The sequence below is a fragment of the Delphinus delphis genome, chromosome 9 (genome assembly GCF_949987515.2).
Source record: "Delphinus delphis chromosome 9, mDelDel1.2, whole genome shotgun sequence".
Taxonomy (NCBI): domain Eukaryota; kingdom Metazoa; phylum Chordata; class Mammalia; order Artiodactyla; family Delphinidae; genus Delphinus; species Delphinus delphis.
The window spans coordinates 91,330,161-91,347,005 of NC_082691.1; the positions used below are offsets into that span (position 1 = coordinate 91,330,161).

Sequence of the window (16,845 nt, forward strand, 5' to 3'; positions counted from 1 at the left end):
CGCCACTTCTGTTTTCTCTTGGCCCCGCACAGACTAGGGACGAACCACTGCTATCAGCTGGCCTGGCAGAGTGGGATGCTCAGAAATAGCAGCCGTGGTCGAATTAGTGAACAGGCATGAGGCTTACCTCAAGCGAATATGTCTGCTAATAGTGTGTAAGTATGTGCACACTTGCATATGCCCTTTGAGTGCACGTGTGTGTGCTCTCCGGGGAAATCCTTATTTTCACTCTTTAGCGTCTGTGTACCAGTAAACTACAAAAGTTCATTAAACTTCACAAGGGCAAAGGTTTCTGTGTTTTTACTTTTGCACTGTTGTTTCCCAAGTGCTTACAGTAGTACCTGGCACATAAAAAAGCTCTCTAAATAAACATTTCTGAATTGACGAAATAATCTAGAAATGTTAATATGTTTTGGTGGTGCAGTGTGGTGGTTAAAATACACATGGGCTCTAGCATGGAATAGATCTCAACGTCTCCCCTTTATTTTTTGTGCAATACTGGTCAAGTTACGAAAACTCTCTAAACCTCAATTTTGTTATCTATGGATTTAAAATAATAACAGTACCAAATCTGCAGGGTCATTGTGAAATGATGATGACGATTTCAATAACATGATTTTTAATGAGTGTCTACCAAGTGCCACCAACTGCCCTAATTTTACATGTATCAACTCATTTAATTTTAAAACAATTGTCTGAGTAGGTATTATCATGTCCGTTTTACAGATGAGGAAATAAGCATAGAGCACTTAAGATGATTAAGTCACTATGAAGTAATAGTAGGGATATAAGAAAGGCATTCAGCACAGTGTGCGACTCATAATTATAAGTGCTTGATATCTACATGTATCAGGCTGCCTTGATACAGGAGAAAAAAGAGAAGGATGAGGAAGAAGAGGAGCAGAGGAAGAAGAGAAGGGATGTGGAGAAAAAAAATAATTGTCAAACCACCTGTGTCATTTTTTTTTGCGGTACATGGGCCTCTCACTGCTGTGGCCTCTCCGGTTGCGGAGCACAGGCTCCGGATGCGCAGGCTCAGCGGCCATGGCTCACGGGCCCAGCCGCTCCGCGGCGCGTGGGATCCTCCCGGACCGGGGCACGAACCCGCGTCCCCCGCATCGGCAGGCAGACTCTCAACCACTGCGCCACCAGGGAAGCCCCACCTGTGTCATTTTTTAATGTGATAATACAGGCATTACAGATGTATATGCACAAACGCAAATACTAGTGTTTTCTAGTTTAGTAGGAAATGCTGGTGTGGTGGGTAAAGAAGCCTCAGACATGACACAGATCTGAGTGGAAAGAGTAATTCTGCCCAGACATTCATAAGACAGACTTAGAATGGAACCAGCTGTACTACACTCTAAGGAAATACAAGAAAGCCTGTATTTCAAAATAGTTTGATTTCATTAGAAATGTCAAGTGCAAGGCCAAACCAGACACGATGTGACCCTGCGGCCAGCCTCACCACCACACCACCAAGGAAGAAGCCCACTCACCCGGAGGCTTGCTCCACCACCAGATCAGGCATTCCTGGGGGTGTCCCTGCCTGCTGTGACAACACCATATCTGGGTCCAGAATGAAAATCTCATCTTGAGAAATCTCCATCACAAAGTGCAAGTGTTCCTAAGGAAGAAAAAGGGGTCCGTCAGATGCCTGATAAGGTGCTCACATCCATCATCTGAAGAACAACAAGACAAAGCATTCTTGGTCTCGAGGAATAATGAAATTTTATGACATAGCAAATGACCACAGTGTATTTTCAGAGGCCTGACCAGTGGGCATCCCTCCCAGAAACAACATGGTAGCAAGAGGCTGAGGAAGGGGAGAGTTGAATCCTTCTTGGTTTGGGACTCTGACCAGGATACTGTTAGGTATAACCAGAGATGGTCTTGCCTCTTCTTCTTCCCAAATACTATCAAAGAAGTGACACCTTACATGCAACTTGGTCCAGCATGCATGTACGATGACCTGGACTTCCAGGATCTGGTCAAAGCTAACTGGCATGGCTAACAACTGGTTTTTGGTTTTTTTTGGTTTTTTTTGCAGTACGCAGTCCTCTCACTGTCACGGCCTCTCCCATTGCGGAGCACAGGCTCCAGACGCGCAGGCTCAGCGGCCGTGGCTCACGGGCCCAGCCGCTCCGCGGCATGTGGGATCTTCCCGGACCGGGGCACGAACCCATGTCCCCTGCATCGGCAGGCGGACTCTCAACCACTGCGCCACCAGGGAAGCCCTAACAACTGGTTTTATCAGTGGATTCCATTCTGTACCTTCTTTTCCAGTGGGAGCACTAGCTATCACTGGGCATAAGCATTTTTTTTTTCTCATTACTGAACTCTGGGAAGTGGTGAGTTGAAGCCAAGCAACATAATATACACTTGAGGTCTCAAATTTGCTAATCAGAAATAAAGTTAAAAAGGCATAAAATTTGGCTAGGAAGCCGTAAAAGTAGCAGTGTGAACGAAGATTTGGAGTGCAGGCTGGTGACAACGTCTAGAAGCCTACCTATCTTCTGGATTCATCTTCAAGGTCAAACCATATCACCTTGAGTCCACAGATCACAAAACACGTGAAGACAAATAACAAGCTCAGAGCTGAGACTATGAATACCATTCCAGAATTTGTACACATTTCAGTGTTTTTGTTGAAAAAAAAAGTAAAAGATTAGTATAGTTCCTGGGGAGTTTTTCTCTTTCACAAATAGGCTGAAGAAAACTTACCTGAGATCTGTCTATTCGATAAAAGCGATCAGCAGAAGTAGCTAGGGAAAAAGAAACGTATACGGCATTCAGAGAGGCCTGTGTTCTGGCACCAGATTTACAACCTTCTCACCTACGAAGACCTTACATCCCAGTCAGTCCCTAAATCTACTTAGAAACACTCAGGACTTCACACCTCTGCTGCCGCTATTCCACCGCTTAGGAAGCCCTTCCGCATTACACGTGTCTACCTAAACCATGTCTTAACCCATAGAAAACAAACTTATGGTTACCAAAGAGGAAAGGGAGGGAGGGATAAATTAGGAGTTTGGGATTAAAATATAAACACTACTATATGTAAAACAGATAACCAACAGGACCTACTGTGTAGCACAGGGAACTATACTCAATATCTTGTGATAACGTATAATGGAAAAGAATTTGAAAAAGAACTTATACACATAGGGTTGGCCAAAAAAGTTCATTCGATTAATGAATACATTGTTCAATAAAGTTCTTGGTGAAAATGAAAAATGTCTTATTTGTACTGAAAAGCGAACGAAGTTTTTGGCCAGCCCAATATATGTATCTGAATTACTTTGCTGTACACCTGAAACTAACACAACATTGGAAATCAACTATATCTCAATAAACTGCTTTTAATAATACATCATGTCGTAAGGACCAACTCAAATGCCACCTCTTCTGTGAAACCTTCCTCAGCCCCATCCTCCTTGCCCCAGGTAGAATTTGTTGCTCCTACCTCTATATGCACATCTGCATTTTGTGCATGGTTTATAAAAACTATCTTCACAGAGAACTCTGAGACTAAGATATCTGCCTCTTTAAAGATCTGTGTTTCATTTCTTCTTTTATGTCTCAAGATATCAGCACAGAACCCTCAACAGAGCTGGGACTCAATATGTATTTATCAAGTAAATAAAGCTAGGAAAAACAAAAATAAACAAAAAAATACTGTAGGTAGCCTGACTTCCTGAGGAAGTGATTCTCATTTTGGAAAACAGTTTGAAGATGCAGAGCTTGGGACCACATGTGGTATTAAAGGCATCATTTCACTTTAAAACTGAGTCCCTAAGCCATGTCTGAAGAAAGCTAAAACAGAAAAAGCAAAAATTATTTAAGCAACCCTATAAGGGACTTGCCTGCATCTGTAGTTTGAGGGGGGGAAAAAAACAACTTAATGACAAACTTTGGGCTTCTAGAAATTAATCTGATTATTATCAATATTCAAAAGAATTATGTTCCTCCTCATTTAAATCTATCTAAGAGTCCAGTATTATAAACAGATTTTCTACAAAGTACATAGTACTAGAGGGAAAAACTCAAAATGCAAATAATCATTCAAAAATCATAGATATTTAACGAGTAGCTTCTCTCCAAAGGAAATAAGCTAAGAAATAAGACAATCATGGTTCTTGCCCTCATACTCAGGCAACAGAGTAAAATTTGCCTGAGAAGGACTTTGTCTACTTTGTTCTTTTAACCATGACTGCAATCACCTGTTAAATGTTCTTAACGAAACTATTTCTAGAGTAAAACTAATATCTAGACCATTAACCACACTTGTAATTTTATCTAAGACTGTATATAAAATAGACTATATAGAACAATTCATATACATTTTTGTAATTTTCTTAAATATAAGTTGTTCCTCTGTGGATTCAGGAAAAACAAATGATTGCGCTTCTCATCACTAGGGAATAAAGGACCTGGAAGAAAAGCAGTATAGATTATCTTCAGAGGCAGCTGACAAGCCATTAATGAAAACCGATGTCATGATGTACGTGGATTAGATTTGATATAGATACAGGTGCTCATCTTTAAAAAATATTCACACCTCACACATCCTGTCATTCTCTTATCCACATTTATATCCTTTCAGATGCACACAAAGCTGAACAAAAGAAAGGTCTACAGTGAAAGCTAAATGTCCACACAGACAAGAGAGATACCGGGTAGTAGATACACTGGGAGTATCTAAGCAGGAATGTACTGTAAAATGGGTAACTGGATAGAAAAGTGGGATTAGGCAGCATTTAGGGAGACAGAAATGGAAAATGGGCTCATTAACCAATCAGAAGATGACCAACCTACTATACATTCAATAACAGCAGAGCAGATGTGAACACAACTGAAAATGCCTACCCTTTCACAAAAATGTATACCTCATCCTGAAATGATGGTCTACTGAAAATAATATGGAAGTTCCATAATATGCAAACGACATACCAATTAGCACCCGTCCTCGTGCTTTATGGAATCAATCTACTGGCCTGAAGACAAGTACTCAACACGTTTTTGGAAAAGGGGCATGAAAGGGAAATAATCACCTTGAGCAATTTGATGTTGAGAAGTTCGGCCAGATTAACCAACTTGCTTTGAGGGAGATAACTTTAGGAAAGTGTGTTGCGACATCAGTAAGTTCACATCGTTTGAGATGCAAGTACCAATCACGTGAAGGGCCATGTGAAGGGCTTCTGAATAGTCTTTTGGAAAATTAGAGTCCACTCTATCCATCAATACCTTGCCCTGTGGCTTCCCCAATCCCCACCCCTCCAGGAAATACAGAAACACTCACCATCTAGAAAGCACCACCGTGGGGAGAGTCTCTGAGCTGAGAGCGCCCGGGGGAAGGAGGTTTCGTGGTCCTGGAAAGAAACATACACATCCTGGTGGCTCCATCTGAATGACCTGAGGGGCGTCCCTCACTCCACATTCTGCCCCATCACCTATTTCTAAGAGTAAGCATCCTTCACTACACAAAGCGCTGGTGAGAGATGGAAGCATACTTTTCACTGCAAGGACACACGGGGACTCTACTTTGAAATGAATGATTTCACATAACAACTCCCATATCACGTTTCCAGGAGACTTACAATCATTCCATTAAACATTCATAAATTATACAACTTGGGACATGTACTTCCTTTGGAGACTCTCTTTCCCTTTATGAAGCTGAGGAACTAGTGGCAGCTGGCTGTCATCTGTATTTCGGTTCTCCACATAGGTATAAAAATGTCCCCTACTAAAAGGATCTCTGCCGCTAATAATTTTTAAAAACATGAAATGCACATTCTAGTTTACAACACATGATTTGGAGCATTCTGGCCCTGGCTCATAGCGAAATTGAGATCACGGACAGAAATGGAACAAATGGAACAAATGGAGGCCAGGTCTCCGCGGGAGGACACTGGGAGTTTGACCCTTACGAGAGATTTGAGATGTTCAAATAGAAGGAGAATCCTTGGAGTGAGGCTGGGTGTCCATGATCTTGTGTGTACAGAGGGGAACAGGGGAAGGAAACGGGAAGAACACAGAACAGATAAGAAGAGAGCGAATCAGGGGTTGCACTGATTTCTCTGGAAGTCTAATCTGCCCCACGTGATCCTCAGGCAAAGCTTCTCCCTAAATCAGTGGTTCTCAAAAGTATGAACACCGGACTAGCAGCATCAGCTGGGAGGTTGTTAGAAACAGAAATTCCCAGGTGCCACCCCAGATCTACAGAAACCCTGGGGGTGACACTCAGCCATCTTTGAGGTGAGTCTGATGTATGCTAAAGTTTTAGAACCATGGGCCTAAAGTTACGGGGACAAAAAGGTCCGTTATTAGAAATCTTGGGTAGATGGAGTTTTTATATGAATGCATTCTGCCAATTAAATAATTAATAGAGGAAAAGTTGGTCTTACTCAGGACTGGTACCAAGATTTATATGTAGAGATACAGAAGTGATACAGCTATGGATACAGAGATAAATATGTAGTCCTCGTTTTTTGAATCAGCTTTGGGCTAAATGAAATCGTGACATGTACCTATTTATATGAGAATTGTGTTTAACATTTTGAGAATTATATTTTGACACATGTGATATCTTGTTTTCAAAGGAACTTAGGGTTCTTAATGTGTTTTCATAAAACATCTAAAGCGACTAACATGTCTCAGTTTAGTGAGAACTGTAATTATAAATCGAGAAATTCGAAAACGATCTGAAACATTTAGGGGCAACTGTGAGGGCTAATAAACAAAGATGTCAAACAGAAACGTGACTTCCTTCTATAAGAGTGAAGGGACATAAACACCGAGGATACTTTCTGAATTTTGATGTCGAATGTGCTACAGAGACCGCCATGAAAAGTATCAGAATTTCCCTAGGTAAAAATTGACTCTGAAAGAATACAGAAATGCTTGCTTTTTTAATTTTGAAAACCTAAAGACTGATAGTGTTATTGCTAGAATATTCAAATTCAGGAATGCTGGCTATAATTTAGTTTAATAAAAGGCAGGTTGATATATTGCCTCAGCCGCACAACCAGCTTACCACAGGCTGTTAACATAATATTGATATAATTGCATACATTTTCACATGTGACTGTCTGTGTATCTGGAGAGTTTTATGTATGTACCTGACTTATTTTGCTTATTTTTCTGTTCGTTTATTTACTCTGTATCTTGATGCACAAAGCATTTGATATAACTCAATTTCCTTAAAGGGGTTTTGCTTAAAGAGAATGTTATGTTGGCTCTGTGAAAACATTTTTTAAAGCCATAGAGCTCTTTAAAACACTTCAAATGGGTTCAACAATTCTTGAACTCCCTGCAATTTCCTGTAAATTTGGTGTGTCTATATGTATGTGTATTTTCCACTGCTTTCCATAGATTATCAAAGTGATCTGAGATCCCCGAAAGGTTAAAAAGCTACTAATTTAAATAATCAAAGTTTATATCAGAGGGGATTCAACAAAATAAGAAGATTCTAATCATTAAAATGCCTTAATGATATCCAGACTTACAAAAATAGGAATGACTATTTCAAAGGTACTGAAATACCTTTAGAGTATCAAACACCTGAAGCTCTCTGAGCAGCTGGCTTTTCTCCTGCCATCTACTCTACTATTCTTCCTGAACCTCTTTTCTGGGATCTAAGAGCAAGCCGTAAATGAAGAATTGCAGCTTTGAGAATTTAAGTAAACTCACAGAAGTATCCAGATATTAAGGGGTAGAGTTATAATTCAAATACAGGCCTCTCTTACCACAGAAGCCATAATCTTAAATCCCAGGTTTATGGCTTCTAAAGGAATTACTATCATTTGGGGTTTTGAAGGATGGATAGGGTTTGTATAGGTCAAGTTTGAGAGAAGTTTTTTTTTTTTTTTTTTTTTTTAACTCAACTCAAGCAAAAACATGAGGGAAGCAAAAGAAAGGATGACCTTAATGGTTATAAAGACTTCTTTTGACTCTGGTGTTGAAGAATTTTCCATAGTTTCAGCTTTTGTTAACTGTTAAACTAATCTTCAGTATTTCTTAACAGGTAGTTCACTGCCTGGTAACTCGGAATTTTTCCTCCCTCAAATTCCCCAGCCATGTTACTACCTACTCTCCACCCCCATGTACCCATCTGCTTAAGAATCCCCTAGAAATATGGTAATCAATGGGAACAGCAGAGACAGAGAGTCCAGAGACAAGGAACTGAGACTACATTCATGCAAAGAAAATTCTGATTATAGAGTTTAGATAGCTTCACTGTATGTATTATGTGACTGCAATTAGAAACTCTATCCAAGTATGGCGAACATTAACAGATGGTTTAGCATGTGATCCAGTTACAATTCTGCCACAACTTTATATTCAAATCTGTACAATGATGCTTATTGCAACATTGTTTTTTCAGGCAGAAACTGTATACAACATAAATGTCTATCCACAGAGATAAGGTTAAATCTATATCATGAAACAGAGGAGCAGTTTTAAAAGACTGAGTTATAGCTTCATGTATTAGCAAGACAATGTCCACGGTATACTACTGTTATAAATAAATTGTGGCATAATATGTATAGTGAGTGCATAAGAAATGTAAATCCATTTTTTTTCAAAAACCAAATATGTGTATGATGTACATCTATGTGTGTAACTTTGTATCAATGTGGAGAAAGGTACAAAAGGGTACACACCAGAAAGGTACTGTCATAAGGTCTACTTTGGGTGGGCAGTTAAAAACCAAGCAGAAGTCTAGAATTATGTGCAACCGGAAAACTAAGATAAGCCAGGATTATAAAACCTGGCAGACTTCATGACACAAGTAGCTAATGAAAGTCAAGAGAAATACCTTGAGAAATGTCTCTAAGAGGCACATGAAAAGATGCTCAAAATCACTAATTATTAGAGAAATGCAAATCAAAACTACAATGAGATACCACCTCACACCAGTCAGAATGGCCATCATTAAAAAATCTGCAGACAATAAATGCTGGAGAGGGTATGGAGAAAATGGAGTCCTCCTACACTGTTGGTGAGAATGTAAATTGGTGCAGCCACTATGGAGAACAGTATGGAGGTTCCTTAAAAAACTAAAAACAGAGCTACCATATGACCCAGCAATCCCACTCATGGGCATACATCCAGAGAAAAACATGGTTTGAAAGGGTACATGTACCCCAATGTTCACTGCAGCACTGTTTACAATAGCCAAGACATGGAAGCACCCTAAATGTCCATTGACAGATGAATGGATAAAGAAGATGTGGTACGTATATACAATGGAATATTACTCAGCCATTAAAAAGAATGAAATAATGCCATTTGCAGCAACACGGATGGACCTGGAGATTATCACACTAAGTGAAGTAAATCAGACAGAGAAAGACAAGTATCATATGATATTGCTTATATGTGGAATTAAAAAAAAAGTTACAAATGAACCTATTTACAAAACAGAAATAGACGCATAGACTTAGAGAACAAACTTATGGTTACCAGGTGGGAAGGGTCGGGGGAGGGATAGATTGGGAGTTTGGGACTGACATGGGATTGACACACTGCTATATTTAAAATAAAATGCCTTTCCATGAAAAAAAAAAAAAGAGAGAAATACCTTGAGGACCTTAATATCAAAGATGAATGTATACTGGGTGGATTAAAAGTAGAGCAGGAATAAAGAGAAGCAGATTGTCAAAAAGGAATTCGCAATAACCCAAAGCCAAGATCTGTAAACTTCTTTATACTCTGATGGTACCAACTAATGACAACCGCAGAGATGATGAGAGTCTTCTGTACTCATGTAACTCCCGCAGATTGTCTACCTATACCCGTTTCTCCTACTCAAAAAAGAGAATCAGAATACACGCGAGTGGTAGTGATGTTAGTATAAAGGTTAAGGAAAAACTTGCTGTGGTGTTGCCTTAACTCACATTGCTAACGCACTGTAGGTATTACATCAGGTAACCTGTGTCCTCACAGAGGGCCTGGCACACAGGTAGAGTGGGTGACCCTGGCGTTAAGAAATCCTGGATTCAGGGGCAGCAGGAGGGTGACCAGCAAGACCAGGAGTCAGACTTGAGCAGGAAAAGGGGATATAAGGAAACAAAATAGCCCCTAGCAGGAGGTCAAGGCTGGCCGCCAGGATTTCCTGGGGCCATGGACCCATAGTCTCATGGACCCACTACGATGGACGTGGCAACATGCTTGCCAGAGACAGTGAAGAGAAAGGTCAGACATATGTTTGCTTTGTGAATGCTGCACATTAAAGTCAATGTACAAAGACAATTTCTGATGGAGCCAGAAAACAAACTCAAAAATATGCACCTTTCAACAGTATCTGACTGGAGACACTTGAGAAATGTGATTGTGTGAAACAGCTACATTTCAGGAGACAGTCACATAATCCCCTGAGCTGTGCCACTAGCAATCACATCAACAGCCTTCAGTACTAGTTTAGGGCTTCTCGTCTCCTCAGTCCGCTCAAACTGCATAATCAAATCAATGATTCAGCAAAGAGATAAGATACTTGACTTGCTCATTTTGTGACCTTTTATTTTTCTTCATATAAATGGTATGATTTAGATGAACGCAACTGTCATTGCTCTACAGTGTAGGCAGAATGATATAACCTTGGACATAACCATGCTCCTTTCTGTCTTCTAAAATTGCATGCTCTTTAAATAAATACTATTAACAAAACTACGCATTTCAAAAATCCCTGATATGTGCATTTTCTCTTTTGATGTATGCTAATGGAAAATCTGTTTCTCACGCTAAAAATATAGCATGCACAAAAGCAAACCTGATATTTCTTACATATATTTTTGAAAGTCAACTGGCATGAATTATATGTAATGGATAGGGAAATTATGTGAACCACATATGCCAAACTTGCCCTTAATTTACATTCAATTACTCAGAGCTGATGCACACATAATTTAATGATTCCACAGCAGCCCCATTATACACTCCAGTAGGTTATCCAATTAAGCAATATTCACCTAGCATTTAACTACACCTTTACTGCGAATGAAATTCTTTTTCTTTCATAAAATTTAGGGAAGATGTATGCAGAGGCAAATTAGAGGTTCCTTTGAATTGGGAATCTCTGCTTCACTGAACAATGTCTACTCAATAATCACTACTTTTAAATGTCTTATGTATAGATCCAAATTTCTTACGTATCCATCCAAATTTCTCCTCTGCCTGCCTTGATATTTTCTGCACTCAACCCATCTATTCAATCATTTTTTTTCTCTCTTTCCATCCCCAAGTTGTATATCAATATCTCTTCATTCTTAGTGAATAGACCATCAGGGAGGATTAGAAATGTGCATTTATGCATCTGTGTCCAACTACAGTCCCGCTTAATGGACTTGCTACTGTTTTGTTTTGTCTTTCAAAACTCTCACTCTTCAAACCTACTGCTTTACCACCCACAACTCCTGCAGCAGAAGAATGTGCAGAAATGGAATAGCCATTACCAACCCAGCTTTGAAAGATGAAGAAACAGTGATGGTGTGGTACAAGATGGAAATGAGAGAGATTCCAACATTTTCAAGAGCCCGCTTCTGGTGAGAAAGTCTTCCATTAACAACAATAGCAGGTGTGTGTGTGTGTGTGTGTGTGTGTGTGTGTGTGTGTGTGTGTGTGTGTGTGTGTGTGTGTGTGTGTGTGTGTGTGTGTGTGTGTGTGTGTGTGTGTGTGTGTGAGCTGTCTTGCCTTCACTTGTAACAGCAAACAGACCTGGCCCCAGGCAAGTCTTACTTTAATTCTCCATTTGAGCCATTTCTGACAGTTTTGATCTAGCCCCCCCGCAAAAAAAACAACATGCACCAAATTTCCTAGCTAACTCCTGTCCTTCCCTAAGACAAGATAGAGTAATTCCCAGGGGGACTCCCTTGAATTTGTTTCCACCCATCCATTCAGACTCTTCTAGAATCCAGAAAACAAATTAAGGAGGAAGAGATTTCAGATAATAGAGAGAGATGAATAAGGGCAGCCAGTATGAAGGGAAGGAGAATAAATCAAATATTTGTGGGCACAGGCTGCTTGCCTAGGACTAGACAGAGCTCTGATGGACTATAACACGGACCTATCCTCCAGGAGAAGAGCACGTACGCAGGAAAGAAAAAAAAAGAGATGAAAGGATGAACAAATGGCTGTAGACTCAGATCTGATCAGGAGTGTTTTCTTGTGAAAGTGAAAGCTGTAAAGGCTCTAAAGGAAGAAAGAACTTTTTGAAACTGTTATATCTACTGTGAAACATTCCAACCATTCTAGTGCTATTCTAAGTAAATGAACTTTTTTTTTTTTTTTTTTTTTGCGGTACCCGAGCCTCTCACTGTTGTGGCCTCTCCCGTTGTGGAGCACAGGCTCCAGATGTGCAGGCTTAGCGGCCATGGCTCACGGGCCCAGCCGCTCCGCGGCATGTGGAATCTTCCCAGACCGGGGCACGAACCCGTGTCCCCTGCATTGGCAGGCGGACTCTCAACCACTGCGCCACCAGGGAAGCCCTAAGTAAATGAATTCTTAAAGCGGAGGAATTACCTGAATAGATCCAATTTCACCTATTATTGAGTCCTACTGTATTTATTAACACCTCAAAGTATTAGCTCATTCTGTGTGCCAACTACGTTGTACCCCATAGAAACGGGGAAACCCTGAGTGTCTACAACACCCCTAACTGTTCCTGGTCCCATTGCTCCACCATATCCACAGATATGTCTTTCTACTTCCTTTATTCCTCCTGCTCTTCTTCCCACTTTCTTTCTTCCTCTAGCACTTTCATCTGCCTGGTCCCCAGTCATGCCCTGAGAGCCATCAGAATGACTCAGGATTTCTTAAACCCATCACGACTGACATTTGGGGGGCTAGATAACTCTCTGTTGTAGGGGACTGTCCTGTGCATTGTGACATGTTTAGCAGCATTCCTGACCTCTACTCAGTAGATTCCAGTAGTACCATGTCCCCTAGTCATGACAAACAAAAATGTCCAAATTGCCCAATGTCCCATATGAGGGGCAAATCTCCCCCAGTTGACAATCACTAGAATGAATCTGCCTCTATTCCTTAGTAACTTTATGACTTGGAGTTAAGAAGGGACATAAAGAAGTCCATGGAGGGAGCAGAGAAGGAATAATTTCATAGTAGGTGGCTTCAGGAAGCATCTTCATTAAATAGGTATGCAGAGTCCAATTTCCCTATGAATTCTAGTTTATTTGCCAAGCTCAAGAGTATCCCGAATCTGCAAGCACAGTGCATTTTGCTTGTCAAGTTATAACTTATCAGTTACGGGTTACAGGAGATGCATTAGGATGGAGGGGCCTTAGCGTTTCGACCTCAGAGATGGCGCAGGCAGGAATATTCAGCAGGCTATAAATATCCAGCATATTCTTGTATAACCTATTATGCCTTGTTAGGTTAATACAAGGTGTCATTTTTGAGACCTAGTACTTTGTTGGCAATTCACTATGAATTTGGGAAAGGAAGAATCCAAAGCAAAGAAATGCTTAAATGGCTGGGAAATGCCATATGGCTCACTAATAAGGTGTCTTGGGCACTTGTACACCTTTCCAAATGCTGATTTTCTCTTGAGTTTCTTCTAGCCTTAGAAAACCGTCAGCTAAAATCCCAACTGCAAATTAGTGAGCCCACTGGAATTTCTCAAGTTTTTAAACTTACTGGTGTTTATTCATTCCATCACAGTTGATTCTCAAGTATATTTAGCTCCATTGCATGCATAAGAAAGGTCATTAAAAAGCATTGAAGGCTTTTTGCCGTCCATGTTTCTTACAGGTCTTTCTCCTAATCGCCCTCTAACTCTCACTGACGCAGACTAGAGATGCTGATATTACCAGTTTCTGCATTAGGAAACACAAGATCTAGTGCTAAATTTCCTGCCAGTTGGTTTTGTCACTTTCTACATAAAACTAATACACCTCCCCCATGTATTTTATACGTACCCTCGGGAAAATATAGAAATCAGTCTATGTCATCTCAGCTTCTCCACACCATCTGACACATTTCATTACTTCTTCCCTTTTTGAAACACATTTCAATTTTGGTTTTCATGATACCACCTTCTCCTGGATTTCCAGCTGCCCATCTGTTTCCATGACCCTTTTGGACTGATTGTTCTCTTAAGCTTGTGCTCTTCTTCACCACTCAGTAGACAGCTATGACAATGGGCCCTTTTCTTTCTTTCTTTTTTTTTCTTTTGCTGTACGCGGGCCTCTCACTATTGTGGCCTCTCCTGTTGCGGAGCAACAGGCTCCGGACGCGCAGGCTCAGCGGCCATGGCTCACGGGCCCAGCCGCTCCGCGGCACGTGGGATCCTCCCGGACCGGGGCACGAACCCGTGTCCCCTGCATCGGCAGGCGGACTCTCAACCACTGCGCCACCAGGGAAGCCCTGGGCCCTTTTCTTTATGCAAACTCTCCCTGAGTGAACTCCAGCCCCATAGTTTCAACTAAATACCATTCATTTGCTAATGACCCTCAGATTTCTATGTCGATGCCTGAATTTTTTCAATAAGCTTTGAAAGTCATAGATCCAATTTTCTACTCACCAAAACCTCTTGCATCTAATAGGCATATTAAGATTGCTATAGCCAAAAAAGAACTCTTTATTCACCATCCCTCCAACTCATTCCTTGTCCTGTCTGCCCAAGATCCCAGCCAAATGGGAAAGTTTATATCCCCTCACTCCTTCCCTCAACCAGCTCTCTGTCGCTCTGCTTAGGAAATTTCCTCACCACCCTCTCCCTACTCTCAGGCCACGCTAATTCAAACACTGTCTCCCTCAGTTAAACTTCCTGCTTAATGCGCAGTTCTGGGGTGTCCCTAGACCTCTTATTCCAACCTTCTCTTAATACCCAAAAGGCTCCTGCTTGTTATAATTCTTCAAGGAGGGGTGTGGGGCGAAGTAACACTCCTGAAGCTCATCTTTGATCGCTGCATTGGTTATCCTATGTGGTCAGTGCACAAACCTTTTGTGCACTGACCACATAGGATAAATGTCACTTTTGAAGTGACATTTATAATGCAGCAGTTTTGACACCAGGGTTTGACCTTACTGCAAATAAACAAAAAACAGAAAGATTTTGATACAGGTAAGTACCATTAATCCTTCTGCATGTTTTTATTAACAAATAATCAATAAGATCAATATCCTTATCATATTCTAGAGTCTCAACCATCCCCTGATATCTGTGGATATGTACAAACATGGCATAAAGAAAACATGGTAGAAAATATCCCTATATCAAAACTCTTAAGCCAAAATGACTACATTGAATAAGCCGGGATAATAAAGAAATGTATCAGTTTCATAAAACTAATCAGAATAAATGTTTTAGATACTTCGGTTCAACTGCAAAGGTTTAAAATGTCCATGTGTAAAAATTAAAAATTCTAGAAAAGAAGACCCTTAAAATCTTATAGCTACCAGTGCCGATCCTTAAAGGGTGGAAATCAGCTCCGACTTTAAAAATACTATACTTTAAAAAAGAAAATGACACCTAGATAGTGGCTCCAGGTAAATATGCAAATAATGGATACAAGAAATGTTGTGCTCTATCTAAAAAATAAAGTAGAAATTTGTCTTCTAATGGTTGGTAAAAAAAACAGTCCGAGAAGTAGACTTTATTTTCTCATTGCAAACACACCCTAAGTGAATTCTCATCCTTTCTATTGCAGCCAGATGGAAGACAGGACTCTGGAATAGTGGGGTACTTTGAGCAATAAACATACAAACAAGAACACCAGGCCATTTCTGTCATCCAGCCTCAGGATAATCAGGCCGCTTTGACTGAGGGTACAGGCTATCGACTGGCAGGGGAAGAAAGTCACCTAGAGGCTACAAGGCACAGAGGTTTTTTTTTTAATAGTTGTTTTTTGCTGTTTTGGCAAAAGGATGCTTAACTAGCGGTTTCAGGCGTAGTGTAATAGACACCAAAACCCAAAGTGAGGTGCCGCCAGATTTAGACATTTTAAGTCCTTCCCCCACGTGGAGGGAGGTATAGAGGGTCTAGGAGAAGTTTTATTTGGAGGGTGTCATTAGCATGCTGTGACTCCCACACACCCCTCCTAGCCGGCAAGGGTACTGGGCTTCTCAGGGAGAAGGGCTTTTATGGGACAACTCAGACAGCTTTGTATACGCCCCTTCCAGTTTGGGGTGATGCTGTGCATTGGTATCTAAATCACGCCTGGGAAATCCAATGGGAAGAGGATGGCTGGAGGGGCTCGTACCGCACAGTAAGGGTGGGAAAGTGGGGAAGAGACTGCACTCCCAAAGAGTGTTGGGGCAAAGGGTCCCTGAGCGTTCTCCCAGGAACCGGATGTGGGTTATTAGAGAGAGGCAGGCTGGGTTTATCGGATCCTGTCCAAGAGATCAGGATGGGACAAACAGATTGCATTTTAGAAAGTTGGTTTCATGGTTGCAGAAGCAGGGAATTTACTTTCCTGGATGTGAATGAGAAACACACAGCCCCGGTTGCTACTGGCAGCCATCTTGGACTGTTGGACTTGTTGGAAAACATCTTGTGCAGAGGTGAAATGTGACAAAAAACGGAGAACAGAGCAGAAAAACCAACAGAACACAAAATCCACCCTGCATCTGAACTTTGTGCTGATGTGAACCAACAGACTCCCTGTCAAGCTAGTTTGAGTTGAGTTTTCCAGTATTTGGCACTGAAAGCCCTTCATTTTATAATCTTTCCTAAATGATCTGGGAGAACAGCCACAGCCCAAGTTTGCACTAGACTAGGACTGTCCATTTTGCAGGAAAATGCAAAATAATCAGAATGCCAACTTCATCTTGGTTCTTAGAGTGAACTCTATCCCTAGGGGAGGATGTGGACTCTAATCC

General features: G+C 40.9%; 1 protein-coding gene across 2 annotated transcripts in view; it reads right to left on the reverse strand.

Annotated features, from left to right (window-relative positions):
* DGKI (diacylglycerol kinase iota) overlaps nucleotides 1–16,845 on the reverse strand; it is a 447,265-nt gene that overhangs the window by 69,890 nt on the left and 360,530 nt on the right. For both annotated transcript variants that reach the window (XM_060020018.1, XM_060020017.1), the window contains 3 exons: nucleotides 5,303–5,372; nucleotides 2,725–2,765; nucleotides 1,500–1,627 (listed from right to left, as the gene is read on the reverse strand). In XM_060020018.1, the coding sequence (XP_059876001.1) occupies nucleotides 1,500–1,627; nucleotides 2,725–2,765; nucleotides 5,303–5,372 (239 nt within the window). The remainder of the gene's footprint in view (nucleotides 1–1,499; nucleotides 1,628–2,724; nucleotides 2,766–5,302; nucleotides 5,373–16,845) is intronic.